Below are 27,942 nucleotides of genomic sequence, written 5' to 3'. Positions count from 1 at the left end.
ACAAACAGCACCAACCTGGAGTCTGTGCAGGACCCAACTTGTCGGAAAAAGCTTGCTTGGTAAAAATAAAAAAAATATTGATAAACTCTCCGTTTCCGTTGACCTTATCTGGAAGAGACCTGCATTTCGACGTCCTCTGCCTGCTTAATGTGGCATCTCTATTTTTAATTGGGGAGTTGATGACGGATGAGGTGATGAGAGTGTCCAGAATGTTTCCCGCAAGCCACATAAAGTCTGTCATCCACGCATATGGAGCTCTTTACCTGGAGCAGGTGGTGGGGGCCGTGAGGAGTCTGACAGTCGCACACGCATGCATGCGTGCACTCGGTCTCCTTATACTGTCTCTTGTTAATTTATGGTTTTGGATCAAACATTGGAAAATGATACACCTGACACTCCACTTGCATCGGAAGAACAACAAAGACAAAAAAAAAAAAGAAATGTTAAAAAAGAAGCATGACTAACAGCTGTCTGGTAATTTATAGTTCTGTCATCACTACAAATTACAGCAAACAGAAAGTCGCAGGGACCTGTCTGACAACCAAATACCGCATAATGCTAGCATGCAGGTGCAGCCGTGTAAAATAGACGGATGAAGGAGCCCCTCGCAGCTGCTGGTTTATGACTAATAATCATTGTCATACCCATAACTGTCAGTCAATACCATAAAGTCTCATTTACATGTGGGAGATCTTCACATTCGAGGAGTTCCTCTGTTTTTACTTGCAACATGTTCATTTCCCGGCTCTCGTTTGGTGAGTCATGATCCTTTTCTGGCAGAGAGACACTTCTGTATCCATGATGGATGAAAATGTCTTTCTGTTTTCCTCCCCTTCCCTTCTTTTTTTTTTTTTTTTTGGATTCTTTATTTCTTTGATCCTTTCTTCTCCAATACCTCCATGCATCCATTTCATTTCATCACCTTTCAAATCAATATAAATCCAAGCAAATGCTTAAAAAAAAAAAAAAAACATGACACAAATGCAAATTCCAACATGCTTTTTCCTCTCATTCACGCCGCTCTGGAGCCTCTGCTGCCACAGGAATGACAGCCCTTGTTGGGATTCTGTCGCATCAAGCCGGCAGATTTGAATGCTAAACCCATTAGCCAAGCATCACTCACAGCCAGAGCCGGCGATGATAAATAACCCAACCAGAGAAATCTGATTAGGAGAGACGGAGGCAGGGGATCTGAGGGAATGAGGAACAGCAATGTCGCCGCTATCAGGGCCTCAGTCAGATTGGAAATCACCCACCGAGAAAACGGGAGATGTTCATCCGCACTGGGTTGTGTCGGCTGTTTTTTTTTTTTTTTTCCTTAGACGTGGATTGGGGCCCAAAATTGGGTCTTTGGTGGGGCTGCAATTAAATGAAAGCTGAACTTCATGCGCATGGTGCTGAGCTCTGACTCTTCAAAAGTCAGTGATCTGCGCAGACAGCGGACTGGGAAACAGTGTAGGTGTGCCTCAAAACAAGAAAAACCGAGAGCTTGTGGGTGGCACTGCTGGCTGGACTGAAAGGTTGCGGTGGAGACAATGCTCAAAATCAAATGTGATAACCATGCAGTCACATGCGACTAACAGTTTGTCACCAAAAATATCCTCATTATCATTTTTTTCTTTTTTTTAACCCTCTATAGGTTATCCACTGTCAACACATTTCTCAGGTGTGACGAGCTTCTGCAGACGCTGCAGGTTTGTCTTCCTGTATGGTTGATGCTATAGATTATCATAGAGTAGAGATGACAACATCACATTTGCAATCTGCAGATGGTGCCACAGTGGTGTAAAGTTTACAGGAAGCACACCTAATGTAAGAAATCTAACCTGAAGCTCTGCAGGGTGAGAGCCGAGAACCTTCATCTTAGGCGGTGACTCGCTCCTCCGGGGGGCGGGGGCAGGCTTTGCATTCACCTCCTTTTGTTTTTTTCTCACTGTGTAACACTGTTCAAATGCTAACAGAGAAGTTTCTGGTCCATGACAGCTGAAAAATAGCAGCTTTTTTTCTCGCAGCAGTTAGGCCTCAGGTGCAATGTTTGCATTGTTAATGCCTGAAAATTTCAAGTAAACAGAAGTAAGTGAGACAGAAAGACTTGTTCAAACGAAAGAGCAGGCCCGACATGTCGTGAGCAACACTGAAAAAAAGGCAAAGGTGCTCTTAAAACGAGAAATCCATAAAACAGTTTTTGAAAAACAAAAGCTGGAGATCAAAAATGAAAAGAAAAAAAACAAATGTCAATCACTAGAAAAAAAACACAGATTTTTGTGTCTTTTTATGCCCAAAGATCAAATTCCCTGTTTGTTGTGTTTCCAAGTAAGACTTTCAAACAGCGTACTAGTGAAACGACCTTGAATTTATTTGCCAAGTTTCTTGACATTCATATCTTCGGATGCCAGACGATGAAGCAGACCACAGGGTCCAATATAATATAACGACGATGTGCTCAGGAGGAGTAACAGACATGCCGGCGATTGCTCTCAGAGGGTTTTGTCCTGCTTTTCCTCTAGAAAGGAGTTTTCCTCTCAACATTTGCCAACTGCTTGCTCAGTATGGGATGAAACCATTGACTGTATAGGAGAACTGGACTGACAATCCCTCCTCCCCTACCCGCTGGCTCCAAGAGGCCAAAATCCCATTGTTTTTTACTGAGAAATAAACAGCTGTTACTAAGTCATTATATTTCTCAGAATGATTCTCTTTCTTGCTCCTTTTTTAACATCTTCTTGCTAATCTGTTTTTCATGATATTTTTTATTTATTTATTTCAAGTTATTCAAGTTATAAACTGACCAATCGGTGCCCGCTGGCCCCCGCCTTGAACGTTAGATTTCAAACACGCTCACTCCTGATTGGCAACAGTAGTCGCCATTGAAACGTTGACTCAGACCACTCGGACCGATCACTGTTGTCTGGCTCCAACATGGCGACATCTGTATGGCGGAAAAATGGCGACTTTTATTTCGCCAGAGCGAAATAAAATCAATGGGTGATGTCACAGGCGCTCGGTCCAGTTCTCTATATACAGTCAGTGGGTGAAGCCTGAAACACTGAGGTTTTCATGCGGGGTATAATTAAGCTACAGTTCAGACAAAATGGCATGAAGATGAGCTGTACTGTGTTGACTTAACACTTTGACTCGTCAGATTTATCTAAAGGCTCCATAATAACAGTTGTTTTTTAACAAAAGTATTTTGAAACATGGAAGCAGTGGATGCAGTTTATTTTTTTTATATATATATATAAATGTCTGCGGGGCAGAGGTAGAGCGGTCAACTTTTAGTTCTGTTCCTATTGTGCCTGCCTATGTGTCTAAGTGCGCTTGGTCAAGACACTGAACCCCACGTTCCTCCTGGTACTGTGGTATGCCGGCTCTGCCACCATCAGTGTGAATGTGTGTGTGTAAGTGAGTTGGACTTGTGACTGAGAGGCACTTTGGACCTCAACCCTTTTCATACCTCAGCTTTAGCACTTTACAGTAGTGACATGCTTTGGCAACAAACGTAAATCAGTCAACACTTTACAGTAGTAATGTGTTGACTGTCGATGCAAGAAATTACATTTTCTCCAAGTCTAAATAAGCAGATGCACATTGATTGCGTAAACAGACAGAGTTAAGGTATTTCCAAGAGCGAGTTCCTGTATTTCGTTGTTGCCAGTGACAACTCCAAAGTTAAAGGGTTAATGAAGGTAGAAAAGTCCTATTGAAAGTTTTATTTCTTTACTTTGCAAATAGTAGCATAACTTTCTGAACTAAACTGTATAAAGCTGCTCATTAAATAGCGAGTATTTTTTTTTACTGGCCAGGAGTCTGCTGAAAAAGTAATTTTGTGACAAACAAAAGTAAATCGAATAGATATTTTCGGTTTGTTCTCAAATTTAGATCAAAGAAAAAGGCTAGTTGTTTGGTAAAAATGTGTGACCGACGTAGGGAATGTGAAACCTTCAAAATGTGCAGTATTCATCCCATTTTTTATTTTTTATTTTTTGCCAATGCAACAGTTCCAGTTGGGGCAGGGCTCACTCCCGTAATACTATGCAGTGAGAAAAAGTGTATTACTAAAAACATCAACTAAGACAGACTAAAACAAAGTCTAAGAAGGTAAAGTTGCCCGTGGAACATCCTCTGTAATAGTTAACAGTCCATCACAGGCCCTGTGCCACTTTAAATCATTATCAAAGGTTAACTTTCAATGCACGGTTGTGATCTCCACATATAAACACCCAAAACACACATGCAAGAACACAAACTGCCTCAACGTGGATTAACTGACATTTTATACAATTGAATGGAAGTCTATTCACATTCCATAGCTACAGGTGCTGTATCAGTGGTTGCTTCGATGATGTGTTTGATTGCTGGCAGCATATTGGGATGCAACATCCATAATTCATTGTGATTTCTTGAGGCCGTGTGTCCATCAAAGTCAGAGAAATCCAAACTTTCAAATCAAAACACCCATCGTTATTTTTGCCATAAGCATGCAGCTGTACAGGCCTCTGGCGTCCAATGCTGCATGCTCTTAGAGGGCTTAGGAAGTGGAAACATCCCCAGTCACATGTATATGTCAAAGTGTCCTTGGAAAAGACATCGTGAATCTCAGATTGTCTGTGATGCAGCGCTCAATCTGTACCTGTTTTACAGACAGTTGGAAAACTTTGCAGACTAAGAAAAACATGGGAACTGAAAAGGATTTTCATTACTGGAGGAAAGATAAGAGTGCATTCATATCTAAAATATCAATATGATCCATTCAACAGGTAAATGTCATCTAAACCCCAAGGTAGGGGACATCCTGTATAGGTGGCCAGTCTGTCACTGGGCCACAATCATACACCCATGCACACTCCCATTCACACCTATGGACAATTTAGATTTAACTAGTTAACATATGAAGCATGCTTTTGGACGGTGGGAGGAAGCCGGAGTCCCCAGAGAAAACCCACACATGCAAACTCCACACAGAAAGGTCCCTCATTGGCAATTCTATTTCTGGACCCCAAAGCCGGGACTTGAACCATGAGGCTAGAGCGCTAACCACTGCTCCACCATGTACCCCCGTCTCCCAATAAAATAATATGTAGACAAACTTGAGGAAAAACAGAAATCCAGGTCAAGGGGCGGAGCTAGAACATTTTAAATGGGAGCGCGGAACAAGAGCATAAAGCCATTACAAATGAGAAGATTCAAATTACATATTTTAATAATATTATTGTTTTCATTTCATCTAAAAATATTGGTTTTGTCATTTTTGCTATGCTTACAGAAGCTTGTATTGATGATTTCTTAATCTTTGTAAAAAAAAAAAGGGTGATACTAATTTTCATTCAAAAATTGTGGAATGTGGGCGGGGGTCAAGTGTGGGGAAAAGCTGCCTCCCTCCCCCCTGTAGCTCTGCCCCTGCCTAGATGTCATCCAACAATCACATAAATACGCACTTGCCTTTCTATTTAATAATTGTAATTTCCTATGCGTTCATTTTAAACTCCAAACAGCATTGATGAGAGTTTTGTGATTCTTCTGAGCTGTTTTCTCATTTAATCTTTGAGTTACAGCACGTTCTCCCCATGCAAATGGCATCTAAAGCATCTCAAGAAACTTTGCATAAGTAATTCCTAAGCCATCAGGGGTTTTTTTGTCCTTTACAGAGTTCTCATGAAAGAGAAAGTGAAAAATTGTTGTTTTTTATTACATCCTCCTCGTGCTCTTCTGTTTGTTTTCCAGGATGCAAAACTCTCCAACATGCTTTCAGTTATTTCTGTCATTGTCATATCCAAACATTCAACTCTTCAAGGTGATTCTTTCGCTTTTGGTTTTTATCTTTGCTCATTTTTATGTTTTGTTCTTTCAACATACTGTTTCATGCTGTGTGGAAATGTATTTAAAACATTTGCAACCCTTCAGAAACATCTAAAAATGGCAGCATTCCTTTAGCTAGTAAAACCATTGAACTCCGGAGACGTCAGCGGAGGTACCAAAATAACACCTACTGTTTGACATTAGCTATATCAGCTGATTCTGATGTGGAGAAAAGCGACGTTGCATGACAACACAAGACGGCTTCTCTTGGAATCTCATGTTCCGTTAATTGCGTAAAGTTGCAGTTTCACGAAAATCCCAAAAAAAAAATATTGTCAATATTAGAGCTAAAGCTCTGGTGCTAAAAAGGTTAAACAATTCATTTTGCTGGTATTTGCACCTTAGAAGCAGTTTAGTTTGCTACCTTTACTGTGTAAGCCAGGGCTTTTTTGGCCTTTACTTTGAAGTTTCCATTTTTTTATAAAACATTAAAAGTAAACGTCAGTCTGTATATCTAGTGTGTAGTTTAGTAATTGTAGCATTTGTAGCACTGTTTACTGTTCTTTATGTAAATGATTTGGAGTTTTCTGTTACTAATTTAGCTTTCTTGGAGAGAAAAAAACTGAAAGGGTTGTCGTTTTTGTTCATTATTCGCTTTTTTTTTTTGTTTTAGCAACTTTTTAAATTACTTTTACATTTTTCTCAACAATTTTAGTGACCAGTGGTAAAAAAAATTATAAATGAAATTCAATCTTTTAACCCTTGTGCCATCTTAGATGACCCCACCCTTACATTGACATGTTCTCCCTCCCATGACAAAGGTGGATAAAGGTGGAAAGATTTCATGTAATCCATGGACACCAGTGAAGGTCACAAATCATTGAAGAAAAAAGGTTCAGCGCACTGTCTAGTGGGTCTAGATGACCCAACTCCCAATGTTAAAGTGCCTAGGATAGCACAAGGGTTACCCTGCAAACCCTGTGATGTAACCCATGATGTAACCCATGTAAATCTTTGATTAAATGAACTAAAACCTACGGCTAAAACAGTCTTGTGAATCTGTGTGTTTTAGTCCTCTCAATTTCTGAAAAAAAATCATAAAAATGTCTATCATTTTGTTTAATTACACATGTAATTTTTTTTAAGAACCTACGATATTTCAGTCAAGGGGAAAAAATGTGCAATCTTTAACTACAGATTCTTCCTTTGCAGCCGTGCAGCAAAAGCATTAACTGATTTATTTTTAAGAGCATGTTCAATTTACCCTCACTCGTTTACTTAGAAGCCAATGAGCACTCTTCACCAAGCCACCTATAGGTTGCATAAATGACAAACAATTACACAAACACACAGCCACACACATCCATCGATTGACCTTTCCAGCTGAGTGTTATTAATACATGCAGGTAGCATTAGGAAAGGTTAACAAGCTGTAAGGCCAGCACCGCTCATGGAAGAAAAACAGGAACAGTGGAAGTCCAGTCTTACCCAGCTGCTAAAGAAGCCATGTCAACTGGAAAAAAAATATACCAGTTTGCCTTTTATTACAATTCTAAAACTGAAACACAGTCATCAATTGATGGACACAAAAAGGGTTTCTGGGCTTATGACATAATATTTTCATATGCAACATGACGTGATTGAACATTTATTGAGCTATCGAAGCTTCTTAGCTCCTGATCTAAGACAACAGGCGTCTTTACAGAACTGCTATCAAGCTACAAGATGTTTTTTGGACAAAATTCTTAAGAATATTAAACTTCTGAGCACAGTGCAGGACGTGCATGGATCTAGTCGTCAACAAGTGGAAACATCAGAATGGAGAAGAGCAGGGAGGGTCAGAGTTAGCCTGTAGAGTCCACATTACAGCTAAAAGCTTCTGCAACCTGCTTTTTTTTTGGTCTGCTCCTGATTCACAGTAATTTAAACATAGAAATATTTAGAAATGAAATTTGAAGCTTAATGTTCATTCTATATGTCCTCCATCATCATAAAAATGACTCAAGAACATGTTAAAAACACAGTTTTCATTGGAGTGGGTCTTTGAACACATCATTTGATTCTTGTAGACAACTGATTGATCATAATTCTGGGATCATTTTATGACCAAAACATGATTTCTAGTTGTTGAATATTCAAGTAGATCTTTAGATTTTAGCTCATCTTGGACTATTAAAAGAGGTGGAAAGAGTATCTGTTCTAAAGTCTAAGAATCTGCAGTTTATATTTAAATAAAATGAAAAAGAAATAATCTGGAACTGGATTACTTTCCCTGTTCTACTTTGCATTGTGTTGATCAGAGACAACTTTGGGTTAAAGTCAAACTGTCTTTCTTTCTGTTTGATACAAAATTCAAAGTCAGCGGTCCCGATCTCGCATCAGCAAATGAATATTTACATTTCAGTTACAGACCGAACATTTCACATCACCAACTGATAACTAACAATTCAAATGACTCTCAAATAATATACCTAACCTTTACGTGTTGAGCACATGTCTTTAAGTAAATACGTTTTTGCAAACCTTTATTCTAAACTAATGGTGCCTATTTTTATCACGGAGGAATCTGCAAACCATCTGTGCTTCCCCAGCAAATATAGACTGTACATTAAAAGAATGATCTGAAGCGGGTTTCTTTCTTTCTTGCCCGTCCAGAAAATGTGCCGCGCACACATCTAGCACGTCCTGAAATGTATCATCTGCTTCCTTTGCCCGCATCACAGGGCTGCCGTGCAGGAATCAATCGCTTCGGAAAACCATTCAAATATGTGGAGTCACAGAAAGTAAATGTGAGAAGCAGATGAGCTGGAACCTTCTCTGCTCCTCGCTCTGGTTTGAACTGGGTCAGCATTGATGACGGCGGCTGGGCCCCGGACTGAGCCGCAGCATATTTGCATCAGTCAGTCATCCCAACTAGACCGTGAGCAGAAGGATTTCCCTGATCAGCTGTGCCAGTGAGTCAGTGAAATATACCCTCATAAAAAGCTGCTGGACTGAAAAGAGGCCTGAGCAGAACTTCAATCCATTTAATGGGATGAACTTCAGGCTCTTTCCTTCAGGCAATCCAGACATATTGTCCTGTAAGTGGAAAGTGGTTTCACAGGAGACTTGCACTGTACTTGACAGAAATGTGGTGGAGAGGCTGGAAAACACAATCCTGTTGCTTTTTCTAGTTGTTCCCAGTGTGAATAGACACATTTTAGAGAGAATTTACTGGAAACAGCAGGAAAAAACAAGAGGAAAATATCTATTTTTTATATTTCCACTGCTACAAAATAGAAAAACATAATAAAGCCTCTTTGTGCATTTTGATTTTCTGAAGTGCACGATAAACATTTCCAGATCTGAAATTAGAACTGTGTGTGTGTGTGTGTGTGTGAGGGGGGGCTGTGGTCGGCTGCATCAACACTTGCTATGGTGTGCACTTTATTCTGCTGAGACGCTAAGACAGCCCTCTGGTGTGCTTTCAGGTTGGCTGAAAACTCGGTGGTGCAGTCAGTGCCATGCAACCAAATTCTGCCTCTAATTAGGCCTGCTCATCCAAATTTGAAGGACTGTGGTGAAGGAAAATATACCCGGCAGCCTTGGGACATCCTTACACTTGAAAAATTTGGCTACAGTTGCAACTTTGGGGCTTAATTAACCGAGCAAGATGGCCTGGTGGGTCATATCAAAATAGCTTGGAATCCCATTACAAAAATTATGATGAGGCTGAGCTGCCGTTCACGCAGGTCGCACTGCAAGGTGAGTGTGTTGTTCTCGTGCTGCACACTCTGGTACAGAAATCCACCGTATTTCAGTGTTGACCTCTCTGATGGAAATTTTTGCCAAATTAATCTGATCTGATTAGTACCAATGCATTTATGATGTAATTACATTTATATGTGGAATTGAAAGCATTGTTCAATTTAAACAACGCTCTCCACAATGCATTTTTTAAAGTTTTTTCAGTGTTTTTGTGGCATTTATCTGATGTCATCCATCCATTTTTTTAAACCGCTATTTCCCATTCGGGGTTGCTGGAGTCCGTCGCGGCTAATGTAGGGGGAAGACGGACGGGGCACACCCTGGCGCAGGGTCCAACAGGGGGGAGAGCAGATTGGAGAGCAGCTGTGGCATGGAAAGGAAGCCTGCTCAGGCCTCCTGAACTTTATTTTTTCTCATTTTGCATCCAGAAAATGATAAAATTGTATTCTTATTTTTTCCTCTCTCTGACTAATGCGGGACAGCAAGTCTTTAACCCTTGTGCTATCCTAGGCACTTTAATGTTTTGAGTTGGGTCATCTAGACCCTGGTGTCCATGGATTACATGAAATCTTTCCACCTTTATCCACCTTTGTCATGGTAGGGAGAACACCTCAATGTAAGAGTGGGGTCATCTAAGATAGCACAAGGGTTACACCAGTATCTGCACAGTTCTAATAGCAGATGAGAAAAAAAGCGCCATCTATGGCAGGGAATAAGCAACAGAAGCAGAAACATAAACAAATAATATTCTCTCTGGTCAGATCTTAACTCAAATGAAAGGTAAAAAATGTTTTACTTTAGTTGCAGCTGAAAAATAAAAGAATGACCTAAGAAGGTTTTGATTTGTATTTGGAAGAATGTGGCCCCTCACTCATCATACATAAAAATTTGAAAGATGAGCTACATTTTCTTTCAAAGAAGATGGAATAGAGTCCTGATTTAGAAAAAAAGAACCAACCTTTTCTTTCCTTAAAGCTCCACTTAAATATAAGAGACAGAATTCTTTTGAATTTTCTTTTCTAGATTCTCTCAAACTTGGAGGGAAGCTAGCATTCAATCAGCAGATACTTCAACCTATTCCATTCACTCTTCAGCCTTCATCTGCTCATTCCTTCTCATCTCATGTGTGAATGTTGAGGACTGCTCACTGTGTTCATTTTATATCTATGTTTCCATAAATGTGCATGTTTGTTTGCATGATAACGATTGTTCCATTAGGCAGAGAGTGCTAATAATTTTCCCATTTAAATATATTGAGTGAAAACTGAAGCGGACCAAACTACCCAAAAGACAACTGATGCTGAAGTGGGTGGGGTAGATAATTTATGACCAGGAACTCTTGGATTGCTTACGCTCTTTGCTCTATGAAGAATTAGTTACAGTTCGGACTCAGGTGAACCGCGCCAGGGTTTACTCGTTTGATTTGCACCAAAGTTTTCGCAGCTGTCAAATGAAGCAAACTATCTGTAGAAACAAACACACCTGCCAGTGTGAATGCACAAAAACCAGGAAAACGTTACTAGCAAGTACAACAGGGACAGCTAGGCTGCACTGTGGTGTTGTGGTCTAACAGCGAGAAGATTCAGATTCAAATCCCGGCTGTTTCTGTGTGGAATTTGCACGTTGTCCTCATGCATTCATGGATTGTTTCAGCTTCCTTCCACAGTCCAAAAACATGGCTCATAGGTTGATTGAACATTCTAAATTGACCTTTGAGTGAGTGTGACAGAATGACGACCTGTCCAGGGCGTACGCCGCCTTCTCCCAACAATAGCAGGGTTGGGCCGGAGGATGGATGGATGGATGGATGGATGGATGGATGGATGGATGGATGGATGGATGGATGGATGGATGGATGGATGGATGGATGGATGGATGGATGGATGGATGGAAACAAGGCTCATGATAGATCTCAAGGACCAAGATCTGTAAAGATATACTGTACTTGGTTTTATCAGCATAAATATTGTTTTGTTTTTTTTTTTTGCTACAAAGAAAATAGTTAAAGAAAACATTTTTGGACTTTGCTTATCTTTTCAAATTCTTACTCATCTGCTGAAGCTGTTTGAAATCTGTCAGGTCACTCTTGTGTTTACTGTCCAGCTAAATTCAGAAGTTTAGCTGAGTTCAAGCTTTCACTTTTTATCACCTTCAGCAAACTGCCATGTGCTTCGCATGTTCATTGATCTTTTTAGCTAGTAGCTACGTCTCATTGAAGCCACGCGCTCATCTGAACCTCTTTATATGGGTCTCCTCCTAATGTTTGCACATCAAGAGTAAAACCCTCTGACAAACTCACAAACCATCTGACACACAAACACATTTTGCTCAGCGGCACCACTAGCTGTACAAAAAGGACAGTTCTTCTGCCAGCGCAACACATAGTTGGCGAACACTAAGAGGCTGTCACAGAGTCTTCTGCTCATTTAGCACTACACACACAGTCTGGTGTACTCTGCACTCAGCAGAAGCTTGAACAAAACAACTCTGGATCATCTAGTGGTAAATTGATGTTAAAAACATGTTTAGAAGAGTGAAAGGTAAGGCTTAAGGAGAAAAAAAATCCACTTGAACTGGACCTCAGCTGATGCCACATTGAGCTGTCCACATGGCTTTAGAAACACACATTCAAAGACCATTTCCAATGAAAGGTCCATGCAAATGCATTCACAACTCTGACCTTTATGTGTGGCTATGCAAGTTGTGTATCTTGTTTTTGGGCAATGTGAACACACATTGAAAGTTAAACCAGCTCAAACTTTGGATGGCATTCCCTTTAATTCATGGACGTTCCAAACCATTTGTAAATTGTTCATGAAGTAGAAATTAATGGTTTGTGCCCGTTAGGAATTCTATGACACCAGGTCTTTCATTTATCAGAATAGAGCTGAGAAAGACAAAGCCTGGAGCAAAATATGCATTTTTTTGACTTTTCGCCCCAAGCCTCTTCCAACTGTGACTACATGCGCTAGCATTGGGTAGCGATGGTCCAGTTCGGACTTCAGCCATCACATGCCTAGTGTGTATGTAGCATCGGTCATATATTCTTGGGTTGTCCCGGCCTGTGGAGGTTCATAGGCAAGAATGGTTACAATTTATGCAGGTGTGTCTTGCACTTCCCTTAACCCTTGTGCTATCCTATGGGGTCCAGATGACCCGATCCTTCCATTTATGCGTTATCCCTACCATGACAAAGGTGGATAAAGGTGAAGAGGATTTAATGTAATCCATGGACACCAGTGAAAAGCACATATTATTGAAGAAAAAAGGTTCAGCGCACTGTCTTGTTGGGTCCAGATGACCCCACTCCCAATGTTAAAGTGCCTAGGATAGCACAAGGGTTACGGCTCATCCTCCCATCTTAAGGGAAATCAGAAAAATGGAACATACAATTTTCGCACAAGTGGTTAAAGTATCGTGAAGTATTTATAAGAATAATATACGTTTCACACACTTATGACGTACGGGTAATGTTGCCGTCCGGTGCCCTTACGCCACAGTCTAGTTGTTAGTAGGGCTCGCACACTGGCTCGCACACTGGCTCCTTCCTGTCTGCTTGCACAGGGTGTGTAGTTGGAACATAATTGCCTGTAGGATGCACACATAAACTATGCTCTGATTGTCTAATTTCCTAATTTTGTAATCGCCAGACTGCACAAAAAGATGTGTACTGATCACTTGGACACATTGTGCTGACCAAAGGGTTTGGGGAGGTTGAAAAAAATGGAAAATCCGCACAAAACGCCTGTGTCTCGCCTTCTTCACCCTTTTATTGATTACTGTTTTGCTGGCGTCTGCAAAATATCCGGAAAAAATAAACGTGAATGAATATTTTCACTCCACGGATTCACCGTGTGGTCTACAACTTTGTTATTTCCTTCAGGCCACCTGCTTGCTCCATACAGGTTTGGCAATTTTTCACATGCACCTTGTCTGATACTGTACCACATCTGTTTGTGCATTGTTGTCGCTTGGGTCCTTTCCTTAATATCTTAAGTACTTGGTGTCTTGGGTTGGGAGAGGTGTTTTTTCCTCCTTATTTTTGGGCCTGTGTTCTCGAATACAAAAAAACAAACTACTAAATTCCATTTGTGTTAAAGCCAAAATTGTAAACCGACTCACTAGATGCAATAAATGGTAAATGGCGTATACTTATATAGCACTTTTCTACCTTCCTCAAAGGCCCAAGGTGCTTTACAGTCACACACATTCACACTGATGCTGCCAAATACTGGCACCAAATACTGGCGACAAACCTTCCACCAGAGGCAAGGTGTGGTTTGGTGTCTTGCCCAAGGGCATTTTGACATATGGGCAGGAATCAAACCTATAATATTCCAATCAGGGGTCGACTACTGCCACCCCGTAATAATGCACTCTCTGTGAGTTGTGTCGATGTAGAACAGTCGTTCTACTTTGAACTCCCGGTTAAGGGTTGGGTATGCCTATTTTAAGGTGGCTAACAGGTTCAGGGAGTTCTCAGAAACATGGGCTGTAGAAAAGGTTCTGTGGTATGTTACTGCTGATGGGGATGTCATTTTCTCCTTTTAACAACTTTGCTTACTGGTACATAGCACTTACTTAGAGGCTTTGTCACTCACCTTAGTTGTGTGTATTTGAGGTCATATATATGTAATTCTGTGGATGGACAGTTTAAAATTGAAAAAATCAATCCATTTTTACCCCTGCAGACCGCTCGTATTCACCCATGAGGGCAGTTGTGACTTTAAGGCCTTACCCCTTATTTATATTATTTTATCTACAGTATAGAAGGCTACTAAAGCAAAGTATAATGTTGTTTTCTTTCCAAATTAGTAAAAAGGAATGTCCACCTAATGAAGACATGAATGGTTGACATGAATTCTAATGGTTCCTCTGTTGGTTCTGCAAACACAAAACACAGCTCTATCTCACAGCATATGTACACACACACACAAGCACATATGTCAGACAACACTTTTTGGCACATACACAAAGACACACTCTATCACATGCAAACACATACACAATACAGGCTCCATAAACATGAGAGAAGCTCCTGATAATGGCCAATCACAGCCAACTACGGTTTGGAATGGCTCTAGTCCTTGAAGTGGACATTGTGCTCCGTCTCTAACTTTGAACTGGCGTCCAGATATTTAGAATCAGAGGAAAGCCATCAGTCAAGAGCAAAACATGCGCCATCAGTACCACTCAAGGCTTCATAAAAGCCGCGCACTACCAAAGAGGTATCTGACTTATCACTGGGGTGAAGGATGACAGCGAGCGTTTGTGTGAGCAGTCTATAACAACATGGTGATAATGCTTTTACACCATCTGTATCTTTCATCTGCTCATCCATCTCTGCGATTTATCCTGATAATAAGCACATCATGCTGCGACTGGAGTAAGCATGCTTTCACACAGATAGCCGTGCAGCTGACTTTCATCAGGAACAAATACAATCTGGTGTGACAGAAGACACGAATTCCCCCGAGGGCGGCTCTCACTGGAGGTTAAGGTTTTCATGGGAATTTCATATGCTGACAAAGTCAAACTAATTCTTCCAAATTAAGTAGACGCATGAATGCAGTCATCGGGATTAGCTTTGGGAGAAATATTATCCCAATTTATCTAAAATATTCTCTCTGATTTGAAGTCCAAAGTTTAGCCAATGAAAGTTTTGCTGACGACACACTGTTTCATGTCCACATGATCTCATTAACCAGAGTCAGCAAGGAAAACTGCTTTCGAGTCACATGTCAAGCAGGAGAGCCAGAAGAACAAGAGGTTGTTGTGAGCACACAAACTATTTGTGACTGAAAAGTTCAGTACAAATAAAAAGTTCCCTTTCTTCAGTTTGCAAACCCACTTATCCAGATTTAGATTATATAATAAAGAATGTTGATTTCATTAAAGTCATGACATCAAAATCTGAATTAAGCTTGTAAATATCTTTTCATTCACTATTTTGTCACAAAGAAAACTTTTCATTTTCAATTAAACTGCTGCAGAGTTAAATTAACCATTAAAGCCATTTTAATGACTGTTGTTTTAGACCTGACGACCTGCTGAATTGTATCAAACCAACTAATGCAGACATTCAGTTCCTTCAAGAATTTCTTGTTTTAGAGGTTGTGAGACGTTGTCCCTCATGCTGTGGATGTTGCGCAATTATCTCCTTTACACAATCTGTTTCACAGGTCCCACACCAATGTTCAGCACAAGGTCAGGGTTCTTGATGTGCTGGTTCAGGTCCCGGCTCTTATGATGCTACAGTCTCCACCTAAGACATGCAGAGGGTATATGAAATATGTCCTTCTTATTCCCAATGCTCCTAAAAAACACAATTGTGTCTTTGATAACGTTCAGGAATGTACTGTTTAGATTCTAGAAAGATCCACCCAAAAACTTGAATTCATCTCAGTATTATGACAGCATCTTTATATTTTGAATTTTGGTCAATCATGTTTGAGAACGCTTAAATGTTAATTCCATAAATTAAAATGAATACGTTTCTGTACAGACAAGGACAGTACAGAACCACAAATTACAAGAAATGTACACTACACTTCCTAAGGAAGTTGAATGACATGTACTGCATATTCCACACTATAAGGCGCACTTAACCCTTGTGCTATCTTAGATTAGGTTTGTGCCGATGGACGATATCATCGTCCATCGTGATGGGTGACTGACATCCCGATGGAGAGACCACCATCGTGATGCCACGCCCCCGCCACGTTGCGCGTCGACACCATAAGCCGCGGTTACATGTACAAAATATCTTGATGGGATCAATGGTCGGATTAGAATCCAACCGTGTAGATGGGCCCAGAAAAATGTTTTCAGAATATAAAAACGTTCACTAAGGTCACAATTTCGGTCGGAATAAATCATTCGCACATGCGCAGTATTCGCACATGCGCAGTTTGAAAACCGGAAGGGGATATAACTTCCGCCGAGCGGCTTTTTTTCCAAACTTTATTAAATGTAACAATTCAATACAAAACGATAACAGCACCGAGCGGCTATATATATTGACATGTCAGCTCGGTAAAATACGAGATGATCTTCTAAACGTGCTTTTAATAATGTTACGGTTATTATCAAACACCTGTTCGCTCATCATTTGAATTTTAATCCGTGTGGTCAGTGCTTTTTCTGAACGGAGCCAGGATTAGCAGTATGCTAACACGGGCTAACAACATTAGCTTTGGGTGGCGCTGCACGTAAACGTGTAAGAATAACATCAGCCTTTATTTAGTCGGGACACGACTGGAAACACAAATCCACGTGATTGTTTGAATGTTTTCTAAGGACTGAGCGACATTTCTGCTTTGATGCTCAAACCGCTGTGTGTGCTGACGATCCGAGCTGTGCTCAGACACACGTTTAGACCCGGTTCTGAGTTCGGTTGCTTGTACCCCTAGAGCTGCGGGACGGATCGCAGTCTTAAATCTCCCACACATACCGCTCATGTACCCCCCCCCCCCTTCCCATCAAACACAAAGCTTTAAGTCTGCGCTCCGCCGGTCCACTTCACTAATTAAGTGCGGGAGCGAGTACACTTCTTTTCTATCTTGCTTGTTACTTTTTCTGTTAAAGTCACTTCCCTCAGTTTATACTGGATCATCGCGGATTAACCATTAGTTGGGAAATAAAATGAAAAAAGCAAAATAACGAATAGCAGTTATATTGAACGAAAAATGCAAAAATACCCCCCCCCCCCCCCCCCCCGACGATGTCATCGTCCATCCCGATGGTTGACAGCAAACATCGTCAACGGCCAAATTAGGGGACATCGCCCAACCCTATCTTAGATGACCCCACCCTTACATTGACGTGTTCTTCCTACCATGACAAAGATGGATAAAGGTGGAAAGATTTCATGTAATCCATGGACACCAGTGAAGATCACGAATCATTGAAGAAAAAAGGTTCAGAGCACTGTCTAGTGGGTCTAGATGACCCAGCTCTCACTGTTAAAGTGCCTAAGATAGCACAAGGGTTAAAAGGCTTAATTTAAAAAAACACATCAGTTCTCCTCATAATCTGGAGTGCCTCATTTATAAATATTTATGTGGATATATATATAGATATTCATGGTGTTTACTGATGTCAAAGTGATTTTGAGAGGTACACAGCGTTCTGTCAAAATGTCAGTCTGACATTTATGTAAGTTGCAAACAAAGTTGTGTGTTATTGTGAACATGCTAACACGTAGCGGTTTTGAACTGTCTTTTTTTATGTAGTACTAGCGAGATTGGGAGTTAGCGTAAAAAAGTTAGCGTTATATGATCATGTCTGTTTTAGAGGAATCAGTGTGTTTTTTAATGGGTTGCAAACAGATTGGGTGTTATTGTGAACATGCTAACACGACTAACACGTAGCGGTTTTGAACTGTCTTTTTTTATTTAGTACTAACGAGATTGGGAGTTAGCGTAATACGATCATGTCTGTTTTAGAGAAATCAGTGTGTTTTTTAATGGGTTGCAAACAGATTGAGTGTTATTGTGAACACGCTAACACGACTAACACGTAGCGGTGTTGAACTTTCTTTTTACTATGTATTACTAGTGTGTAATTATGTAAGTGACGTCAAACTGTTGCCTAAATGACAGGTTTAGCTCTGTACTTCAACTTAAAGAGACTGTTGACTGTGGAGAAAACCCATGTGGAAAAATATTCACAAATTTCTATGCGCTTAACAAATGTGATTAATGAAGTTAGCGTCCATGTTGACCTCTCCAATCGGCACCAAGGCCATATAGGAATGGAGCTTTAAACCCCTTAGGCATTTTTATGAGTTAATGTGTGACTAAGAGAGAAAAAAAAGAGTGTGTGTGTGGATTTGTGTGCGAATATGCATATTTGTAGTGTGCGTTTCTGTGTCTGTGAACACAACATGCCCTGAGGCATTGACAGACGGACTCTTACCCATGTTACAGAGACACACACAAACACACACTCCACTGCCTCGCTAAATAGTGCATGAGATAAGAACATTTGGGCTTCAAAACTTTACACCCCATACTCCCTTCTTATTGGAAAAAAAAAATGTTTTGCGATCCCTCCCCTTTAGACAATAGCCCACATGGGTTGGACTGTTGAAAGGAACGTCCGGGGAAGGGATGTCCTGACGGATTGATGAGGAAATCTGATGCAGACGCTCCGAGCTTTAACTGAGCTACTTATGCATACATGGGTAACATTTACGCGCATAAAAACAGTGTAAACAGACATTAGCAGACACTTCACACATGAACACCAAGGGAGACCAACAATCTGGTAAAGACACAAACACAATCTTGGGTGTTGGAGCCCATCCTATTCATCGCACCACGAACAGGTCATCTATTTATCACAGATCTGCATAGAGACAAGTACAGCTAACACCCATACATGCAGACACTTTAGAACCACCAATTACCCTACAGTGTTTGTTTTTTAGACCGGGGGGAGGAAGCAGGAGCAGCCACAGGAAGCCCATTCAGCACACAAGGAGAACTCCACCGACAAATGTGACCCAAGCAGGGATTTGAGCCCTGCTCCATCTGCACAACAAACAATTGTGTGCAGAGGCAGGTTGAAGTCTGCAAGCCACATCCTTTTCAAAAATGACCTGAGTGATGATGCATCTGCTCCGACTTACCTCATAAATCATTCACAGCCGGCTCATTTTCACGGCATCTCACTTGCAGAGTCAAACAACTGCATTAAGAGAGGAAAGACGTCAAAGGCAATCTGGTTGAAAGAAGTCGTTCATCCTTCCTGTGAAGTGAGAGGTAACCCGAGCAGGAAGAAACACTCTGAGGATGCAAATTCTCACAGAGTTCAAATGACAACAAGCCGCGCAGCGAGACGGTGACTCATCACAAGACAGAAGCAGTGCAAACCCTCAAGCTAAAAGAGGTTATTAACGAGCCTTCTTCAAGACAATGGCTGAGAAAAGCACACTTGTCTTTTAGGCCCTAATGCACTCATCCAGACAGGAATCTGAAGTGGCGGAGAGAAAGGAGAAGGAAGGGACGCATCAAATCTGGAATAAAGAACGGGACAAGAAATGTCCATGAGTACAACCGGGAATTTTGAGAAGAAGAGCAAAAAAAAAAAAAAAACTCTTTAAGAAGTATCCCAACTGTGGCAGGCAGAGAGTACTGGCAGTGAGAACTTTGAAATACTACAACAAACCCGAGGAGGAGACAAGCAGGAGGAAACGAGAGTACAAGACAAAGTGTGACTGGCAGGGAGAAGGAAAATACAAAACAAAGCTGTGAAGGCAGTGTGCGGCGGGGCGTGCGAGCGAAAAGCCAGGATGACGATAGAGGCTCCAACACAGACGGATGAAGGCAGCATTACTCAGCAGGGATTCTCCAAGTCCTTTCTGAGGACACAGTCCAAGGGAAAAGAATACTTTCAATAAAAAAGGCAACTTGTCTGTCCTCCACACTTTTTTAAAGTCCCACTCTGATCATCTTTTAATCTATTGTAAAAGTGTGGCCTTTTAATTATGAATTAATTATGATTATGCTATGATTAGCAAAAAATAACAATAAAAATTAAGGTGTAATTTTCCAGGACACAGTTTCTGCAGAGCGCCAGGAGTTCGTTAGACATTTGCCTCTGAGTTGTAGGCAGGGACTGTTTAATGCAAAGTAAGCCTGCTCCCATTTCCCATCATCCCTGTTTACACTCTCTCTTGCTAGCTTCCAGCCCCTCACAACTTCCTACTTCCAACTTCCAACAAACCTAACATTATTGGTGCAACAACAATGGCGAACAATATCGGAGCAATCCAGCCGTACAGTTTAGATCCAGATTCCAGCTCCGACGAGGAAAACAAAGACGTACATGGATCTATTTGTCTGCAAGTGGATGCATCAGAATGAAGCGGGGCAGGTAGCTGAGCTTCTATATCACATCTACAGGCTTTTTCCATTTTTTTTCTACTCCTGATTCACAACAATTGGAATAAAGAAATAGACAGAAATGCAATTTTATGCTTCATTTTCTTCATATGTGTCATATGTGTCATGAGAAAAATACTACAAGAACATGTTAAAAACACCAAAAACACAATTATCATCACAGATAGTGCTTTAGCTCGGACATCTTCACGATAAAACCATCTGTAGTTGAGCCGGTCACCATCAGAAAGCCAGTAAACTAGTTATCTGCCTAAATCATAGAGAAAAAAAGAATATAAAGATTAACTACTTTTTCATTTTGAAACAGTACTGATCATCAAATATGACTTTTTTCCCCGCTATCAAAAGATCTGACAGAATATTTTTAGACTGTCGAGAAGCTCCAGGGACAGATGGATCAGCGCAAAGTGGCAGCATGTTATCAGTCTCAGACAGATTGAGTCCCACAGAGACGAAAATCATAAAGAAAATTAAGTAGAAATGTCTGGAGCGATGCTTTCAAGTGAAAACAAATCGGTGCTGCGAGTTCAGAAGAGTTCTGTAGACATTTTAGCCCGGCTTCTTTGTGATCGTCGCATTAGCATTCCTGTCAGTGTGTCGCAGAATGAACTGGTGGTGAACTGAAGAGGAGGCCGGCTCTACATGTGTGCTGTGACAGCGCAGCTTGGCGCTGCGTCCAGTCGGAAAATGAGTCCGACAAAGCAAAAAGATGACACTTAGGGAACAACAGAAGACGTCCATGTGTCATCGAGTTCCGTTCTCACCCGACATGCGACGCGCAGTCAAAAAACTACGCTAAACGTGCATTCTTGAACACACCTTTAGCCCATGGTGTTCACATTGGACAAGCAGGGAGGGGCTTCTTCTTTTATTTCTTTTTCTACTTTTTACTAGCGCTCTGTCAAAATCTCAGTCCGTTTTATTTATAAATTGCAAACAAGATTAGATGTTCTCGTTCTCTTGTGTAGCAGTGTTGGAATGGGTTTTTTTCAAGTGTTACTAAAAAGTTTGGGAGTTAGCTTAGTCTTAGCGGTATCAGTCTGTTGTTTTCCATGCAGCAAACAAGGTTGGGAGTTATGCTCCATACGCACTACACTCGTTCAAAAACACGCTAAGCGCGTATTCAGAGAGGGGCTTCTTCTTCTTCTTTTTCGCTCTTTACTAGCACATGTCTGCCACCCACAGTTGGAAGAGACTTGGTGCAAATTATCAAAGCAATGCAGATCTTGCTCCAGGCTTTGTCTTTCTCAGCTCTATTCTAAACATGAAAGTTTTGGTGTAACATAACTTCAAGTTGGGCACAGACCGCTACTTCTCTTCATGATCAATTTTCAAATGGTTAGCACTTCTGTGAATCAAAACGGACACCATCCATGGGTCATTACGAAATCAGTCCCTGATTGGTTCAAGCTGGTTCACATTTCAACACGTGTCCAATGGCTCCAAATTTGTACATAGAGCCTGAAAACGGCTGTAGAAACTTTCACACCGACGTGTGAATGTGAAAGTTTTGACCGCAGAAGCCCGAAATGCACAAGACTTTGGATTGGAGGTGGCTGCTTGAAGGTGCGTTGCCGAGGGCGATGTGAACGTAGCTTCAGAAAGGAGAAAAATGTTTGGAAAACAGAGAGAGGTCATATTTGCAGGTGTCCTTGTGTCTGCATGTCTAAGGAGCTCCGTTTCACGGTGTCAGCACCTCCCATTACCGCACGCACCAGTGAGGACATCAGAGAGCCCTGCAATGCTCTGTCTGCATGCAAACAACTGCACCTCAGAGACCAATGTACACACAGCAAGAAGAAGGAGAAGAAGAAACTCTGATTGATCTGATGCATGCTAGAGTGCAAGCGGATTATTAACGGAAAGGAATCCTAGAACGTCTTCAAGGATTAACTTCATATGCAAAAATATTCAGATGATTCTGAAATTTTTTTTATTTAGGTTTCTGGTCAATGAAGTCACATTTTCGCTTCTTTTCAACAAAAAGACATTGGCAAATCTGTATTTTTAGTAAGAACCTTAATTTAAACAGAGTTAATAGAATCTAAAAAAAGACTTCAAATGAAGCTGATGATGGACCACGTGAAGGGGAACTCTAGCCTGCATGGGACAACTTTCTGAGAGGCCGATGAATGCATTATTGAAGCGGCGATTCATGCCCACTCAGCTCATTTGTCTGCAAAAAATGAACCCCTCAACCTGGGAACCCGAGAAGAAACTTGATCTTATGTCAGTCAGTGTTGTGTGCTTAGTTTTATGAGAAGCAGAGCATGGCCTTAGCTTGAGGTGTTGTGAACATTCCCACAGGCTGGACGCGCTGAATACCTATGTTTGCGTGGGAGGAATTTCTGTGTCTCTGCGGATCACACACACACACAAACACACACAGTTTGACTCACAATCTAAGTTTATTCAGCAAGGACATTTACAAGTACCCTGAGTTTGACCTAGCGAGATAGCAACACAGTGCATTACAGAGTCGCTGGGAGCGGACACATTGCGATTAGATGCAAAATAACTAGAGCGGGGCATGACTTGGCCTTATGCAGCCACTTTTTCACCAGATATTACACACTGACCGGTGCGCCTTAAAAGCAAATACATCAACCTTTTATGTCCCCCTGGATTTTTTTATACTGTCCATAAAAGCATGAGCTTGAAGTTGCATTCTTGATATTATGACCTTAGAAAAATGGAACCGACTCACATTAGTAAAGGGTGAATGCTGGAAGAAATGTTGAGCTAAATATCAAGCGTGGGTCCGTGTTTTCCCGTGGATCCGTGTGCATCAATCATGCATACTGTAACCAACTTGGAACTGCTACATTATTAAAAGTGAGACGTTCACTTGGGCTTATTCAGCCCATTTCCAGGCACTCAGATTAGGCGCCGCACTGGACTGGAAAATCGTGTCAATGCAAATACTCTGATGGGAAGCTTTTTTTTTTTTTTTGTGAGGCGTAATCTGCCTCCAGGAAGCCCAACCTTTTTTTTTTTCAACATTTAGCATCATGCGGTTATAAAATGCTTGACTCTACACATGGAGACTTGAACATCACATTGCGATATACTATCTTATCAGCAAAACATGGATTTTAGGGGAAAATCTGATAGTTTGGATGGATGAATTTTATTTTAAAAAGCGACAAGGAAGGATACAATTTATAAACTTAAAAGTGCTAATCCAGTTAGCATGCTTACATGTGTGACCTGCCAATACGAGTAATTTATTTTTTTATTATAGCATCCTAAACCCAGAATGAAGAATGTCAATAAGCTGCCGTAGATACAGTCTTTATTCATCTTTAACCCTTGTGCTATCTTAGATGACCCCACCCTTACTTTGACGTGTTCTCCCTAGCATGAAAAAGGTGGATAAAGGTGGAAAAGATTTCATGTAATCCATGGAAACCAGTGAAGATCACAAATCATTGAAGAAAAAAGGTTCAGCGCACTGTCTAGTGGGTCTAGATGACCCAACTCCCAACGAACGTTAAAGTGCCTAGGATAGCACAAGGGTTACCCCGCATAGGCCCAAAGTGTCTCACTATAATGTCTGATATCTCAGATCCTGTTAGAGGATCTCAGATTATGTTAATAATCACAACTACGTCATTGCACCCGCCAAAGTAAAAGATCGTTTCAGGCTTAATTACATTTATTGGACTACAGAAACCTTTGTTTCTTTGTAAGTTTTGTAGGCGATGACATTTTCTCTTGGTTAAATGAAACCAAACATAAATAAATAAAAAACGGAATAACAAGAGTACACGGACGCTCATGCAAATGGAGATCGGTCAAAGTACAGACATGTCCTCATTGCTGCAGTCATCGCGATAAAATCAAAGTTTAAGAAGAAGAAGAGCAAACTGCTGAAAGCATTTAATAATATGTGTTTTTAAAAAAATTGCTTAGTTTCAGATTTGCGAGATATGAATCTTCACAGACATCTTTTTACAGATTTCATTGTGAGCAGTGGCATAGTCCACATGTGCTGTAACTTATTTGAGTGTCATTTTTCACGTTGCTGCCTGAATTTGAATAAAGCCAGGTTATGTCTTGCACCATGTTCCTACTTTACATAAGTTCATTGGTTTAAAAATAAAGTTGAATGAAAGACGAGAGGATCTTATTTGTGGAAACTGGTTTTTCCCCAAAAACTTTAGTAAAGTAACGAGTAGTGAATTACTTGTTCAAATAAGTAATGAGTGACGTAATTGATCCAGTTACTAAAGTATAGTCATCAATTACTTTTTAACCTTTGTGCTATCTTAGCACACCTTCCACCCTTCCACCCTTACTTGACGTGTTATCCCTACCATAAAATATGTGGAGAAGATTTCATGTAATCCATGGACACCAGTGAAGATCACAAATCGTTGAAGAAAAAAGGTTCAGAGCACTGTCTAGTGGGTCTAGATGACCCAACTCCCAATGTTAAAGTGCCTTGGATAGCGCAATGGTTAAAAGTAATTTACCCAACACAGGCGGTGTGTTTGTAGCTTAACAGACAAAAAGAAATGCCCAAAGATAAAAAAGAAAACATTTTCATTGATATTAATACAGGCATTTAATGTAAACCATTAGGATTTTTATGCGTTTTGAATTCAAGACATATTTTCTTGAATGAGATAAAGTTTGTTTTTTCTTAAAATGGGAAATCAAAGGTAGAAATTTAAAGTGACACTTCTAGGCCAAAAGAGTTGGACTTTGAGTCAGTTTTTTTTTCATTCCTTCATGCTTTTCAGTTACATTTTTTTCCTCACTGCCACCCCCTCATGCAATAGTTAATGTTTTTTATTTTCTCTGATCATGTGTTGTTTTGTGAAGTAAATAAAAAAATAATTACTGTCAAAAAATATTACAAGCCCTGTGGCGATCAAATGACGGCAGATTCCAAAGCAATAGTCGGCTTTAATGACACCCCTGCTCTACAGACTTTGCTGCTCCGCTTTAGTTTTAGCGCAGCCGTGGTGTGACTGACAGTTGCAGCATATTACTTACTACCTAGCACAGAGAGACGCACATCTCTGGATAACTAAAGAATTTCAAGGAAAGAAGATGTGAAAAACAGACATATTTTTGGGTTATTTGTGTGAAGATAGAAAAAAAAAGAATAAAAAACTCGGCCTGTCTTGTCAAATTTCCTTTTATCTTTGAATTATTCATGAAGGCAACTGATAAACAGCAAGACTTTGCGAAGGAAACTTAGCTTTGAAACACTTTTAGTGATTATAAAGAGACAAAATCCTGTGGTAGCGTTAGCATTAGCAGTAGCTTGTACAGGAGATAAATCGAAGAAAAGATGCTTTGTACCAGACTATAGCTTTTAATTTACACTGAAACTCAGCAGCTTAGCTATGAATATAGGCTAAAATAAACTGTAATAAATAAACTGTACACCGTCCCTGTTAAATAAACTATATAAAGAAACAGAAAGAAAGGTTCTCAACTTGAGTTAAAAGAAATAACCCACAAAACAATTTGTTTTTCATTACTCATCAATCAAATATTTAATAAGCTAGATATGTAGATAGCCATATGGCTTAATCTGTTTCAAACTGTAGTTACTATGCGTAACCCTTGTGCTATCCTAGGCATTTTAACATTGGGAGTTGGGTCATCTAGACCCATTAGACTGTGTGATGAACCTTTTGTCTTCAATGATTTGTGATCTTCACTGGTGTCCATGGATTACATGAAATCTTTCCACCTTTATCCACCTTTGTCATGGTAGGGAGAACACGTCCATATAAGGGTGGGGTCATCTGGACCCCACAAGATAGCACAAGGGTTAAAGACTCACTCTGATTAAAATTTGTGTTTTTGGTGTTTTTAACAATTTGTTCTGACATTGTGAATCAGGAGCAGATAAAAAAGATTACTATGGGTGGGCCTCCACATCCCTGCTCTGTTTGTGAGAACATCTCTGAGTTGGTCTCACTCACAACTCAGGGATGAACTCCTGCCGCTCTGCAGATACTATGTCCCAGAAAATGACACAGGTTTTTTTTTTAATGTTGGCAAAAAATGGCACAAAAATAACTTAAACGCCACTGGAGACACATTTAAAATAAATAAAAACATAATCAGAGTGGGACTAAGAACTGGAAATAACCACATCCTGTGGAATACACCACTTGTTTTAATTGTTATGTTATATCGTCTTGTATAAAATTAAATTTGCCTTTGAGCTTTTTATGAAATTATGGCAAATGGTTGATGTTAAAGAAAACTCAGGAGAGGTGTGATGTCCTTATATTGTTTTGTTTTTTTTCTTGTGTTAATCATGCAGTTTCCTAGTAACTACAACTATCTTGAAGGTGTATGTTTATGCTCGTGGCCAAACCAATTAAAATAGGTGTTTTAATTATGGAAGCAGAACTAGCATAGATATTTAAACTCTTAATCTAAGTCATGCCTCATTCTCTCTTATCTGGTTTTAAATGGGAAACAAATAAACCAAATTGCATTGAAAAAAATATGACTATGATGTGTGTATAATAAATGCTGTCAACTGAAGATTTACTGACTTAATACTGTATCATCACCCCACAGTCAATCACTGTATTAAAGGGCATGGAACTGATACATCTAAACTGTTCTGTGCTTTTATTATGCAGCCGTGTTCATCCTCTAATGACACTTATGTGTGTTTTTGTGTCTGTAAAATCACAGCCTGGTAATCTCTTAACCACCAGACAATAACAGATTTGTCTACGATAAAATCCCAGTCTCTACGCACATTTCTGTAAACCAGGCAACTGCACGGTTCTGTACCGTTATACCTGACGCGTGCTTGGAAGCAGATTTCGTTTTGATAAAACCCCCCAGTCTTTAGAGGGATTACCAGTCCATTCCCAGACGGCAACATGCTGTGCATTTATGGAGGTAATAAGTTGATCTGTAACAGACAGATAGGCAACTGGCAAAAAGCTGTTATTGGAAACTGTGTCCCCATATCTATACGTGGGCTAAAATGAAAACAATATCTTTAGAGATGCTTCGACTTGTCTCATAACACACCATGTGAGCTATCATCCCGTGAATTTTTGATTTTGGCACTCACTTATATTCGTTTTCCAACTGATTTGCCATGCACTAGTGTGTTGTTTTATTTTGTCCCAACAAAAACCCACGGGACAACTGTGCTGCAGGCAGAAAAAAGTATAATAAAACGGAACGCAATATAGATAAATATCAATCTAAGCTGACTTTTTCTGTATCAAAAGTTTTCTGCTAAAGTATTACCAGATTTATTTCCTGTATTTTCTGCATTGTTGGATTATAAACCATATTGAATGGTCTAGTTTTGAACTTATGTCATTTATAAGGCACACCGAACTTTAGGGCACATTAAGTGAGACAAAAGAGTCAGAGAAAAGTCCATTAGTCAGACTTTATTAAAGTCCAAATCCAAATATTTTTTGCTCTATTGTAAAATAGTTCCCAGTGGTCTTTAAGCCGTTTTTAGCCAAAATCAAAAACC

General features: G+C 40.3%; 1 protein-coding gene across 28 annotated transcripts in view; it reads right to left on the bottom strand.

Annotated features, from left to right (window-relative positions):
* Positions 1 to 27,942, bottom strand: part of LOC101157968 (uncharacterized) — a 197,254-nt gene that overhangs the window by 161,413 nt on the left and 7,899 nt on the right. For 2 of the 28 annotated variants that reach the window (XR_013648314.1, XR_013648299.1), the window contains exon 3: positions 19,178 to 19,236. The exons of 21 other annotated variants lie outside the window; for them this stretch is intronic. Coding sequence is in view for 2 of the 7 variants with exons in the window: in XM_078933320.1 (XP_078789446.1) it covers positions 16 to 241 (226 nt within the window). In the remaining 5 variants the exon portion in view is untranslated. 5 more of the 28 variants (XR_013648301.1, XR_013648307.1, XM_078933320.1 and 2 more) reach the window with 3 other exon arrangements.

The sequence above is a fragment of the Oryzias latipes genome, chromosome 16, assembly GCF_053564925.1.
Source record: "Oryzias latipes strain Hd-rR chromosome 16, Olatipes_Hd-rR_3.1".
Taxonomy (NCBI): Eukaryota; Metazoa; Chordata; class Actinopteri; order Beloniformes; family Adrianichthyidae; genus Oryzias; species Oryzias latipes.
This window is presented reverse-complemented; position numbering and strand designations above follow the sequence as displayed.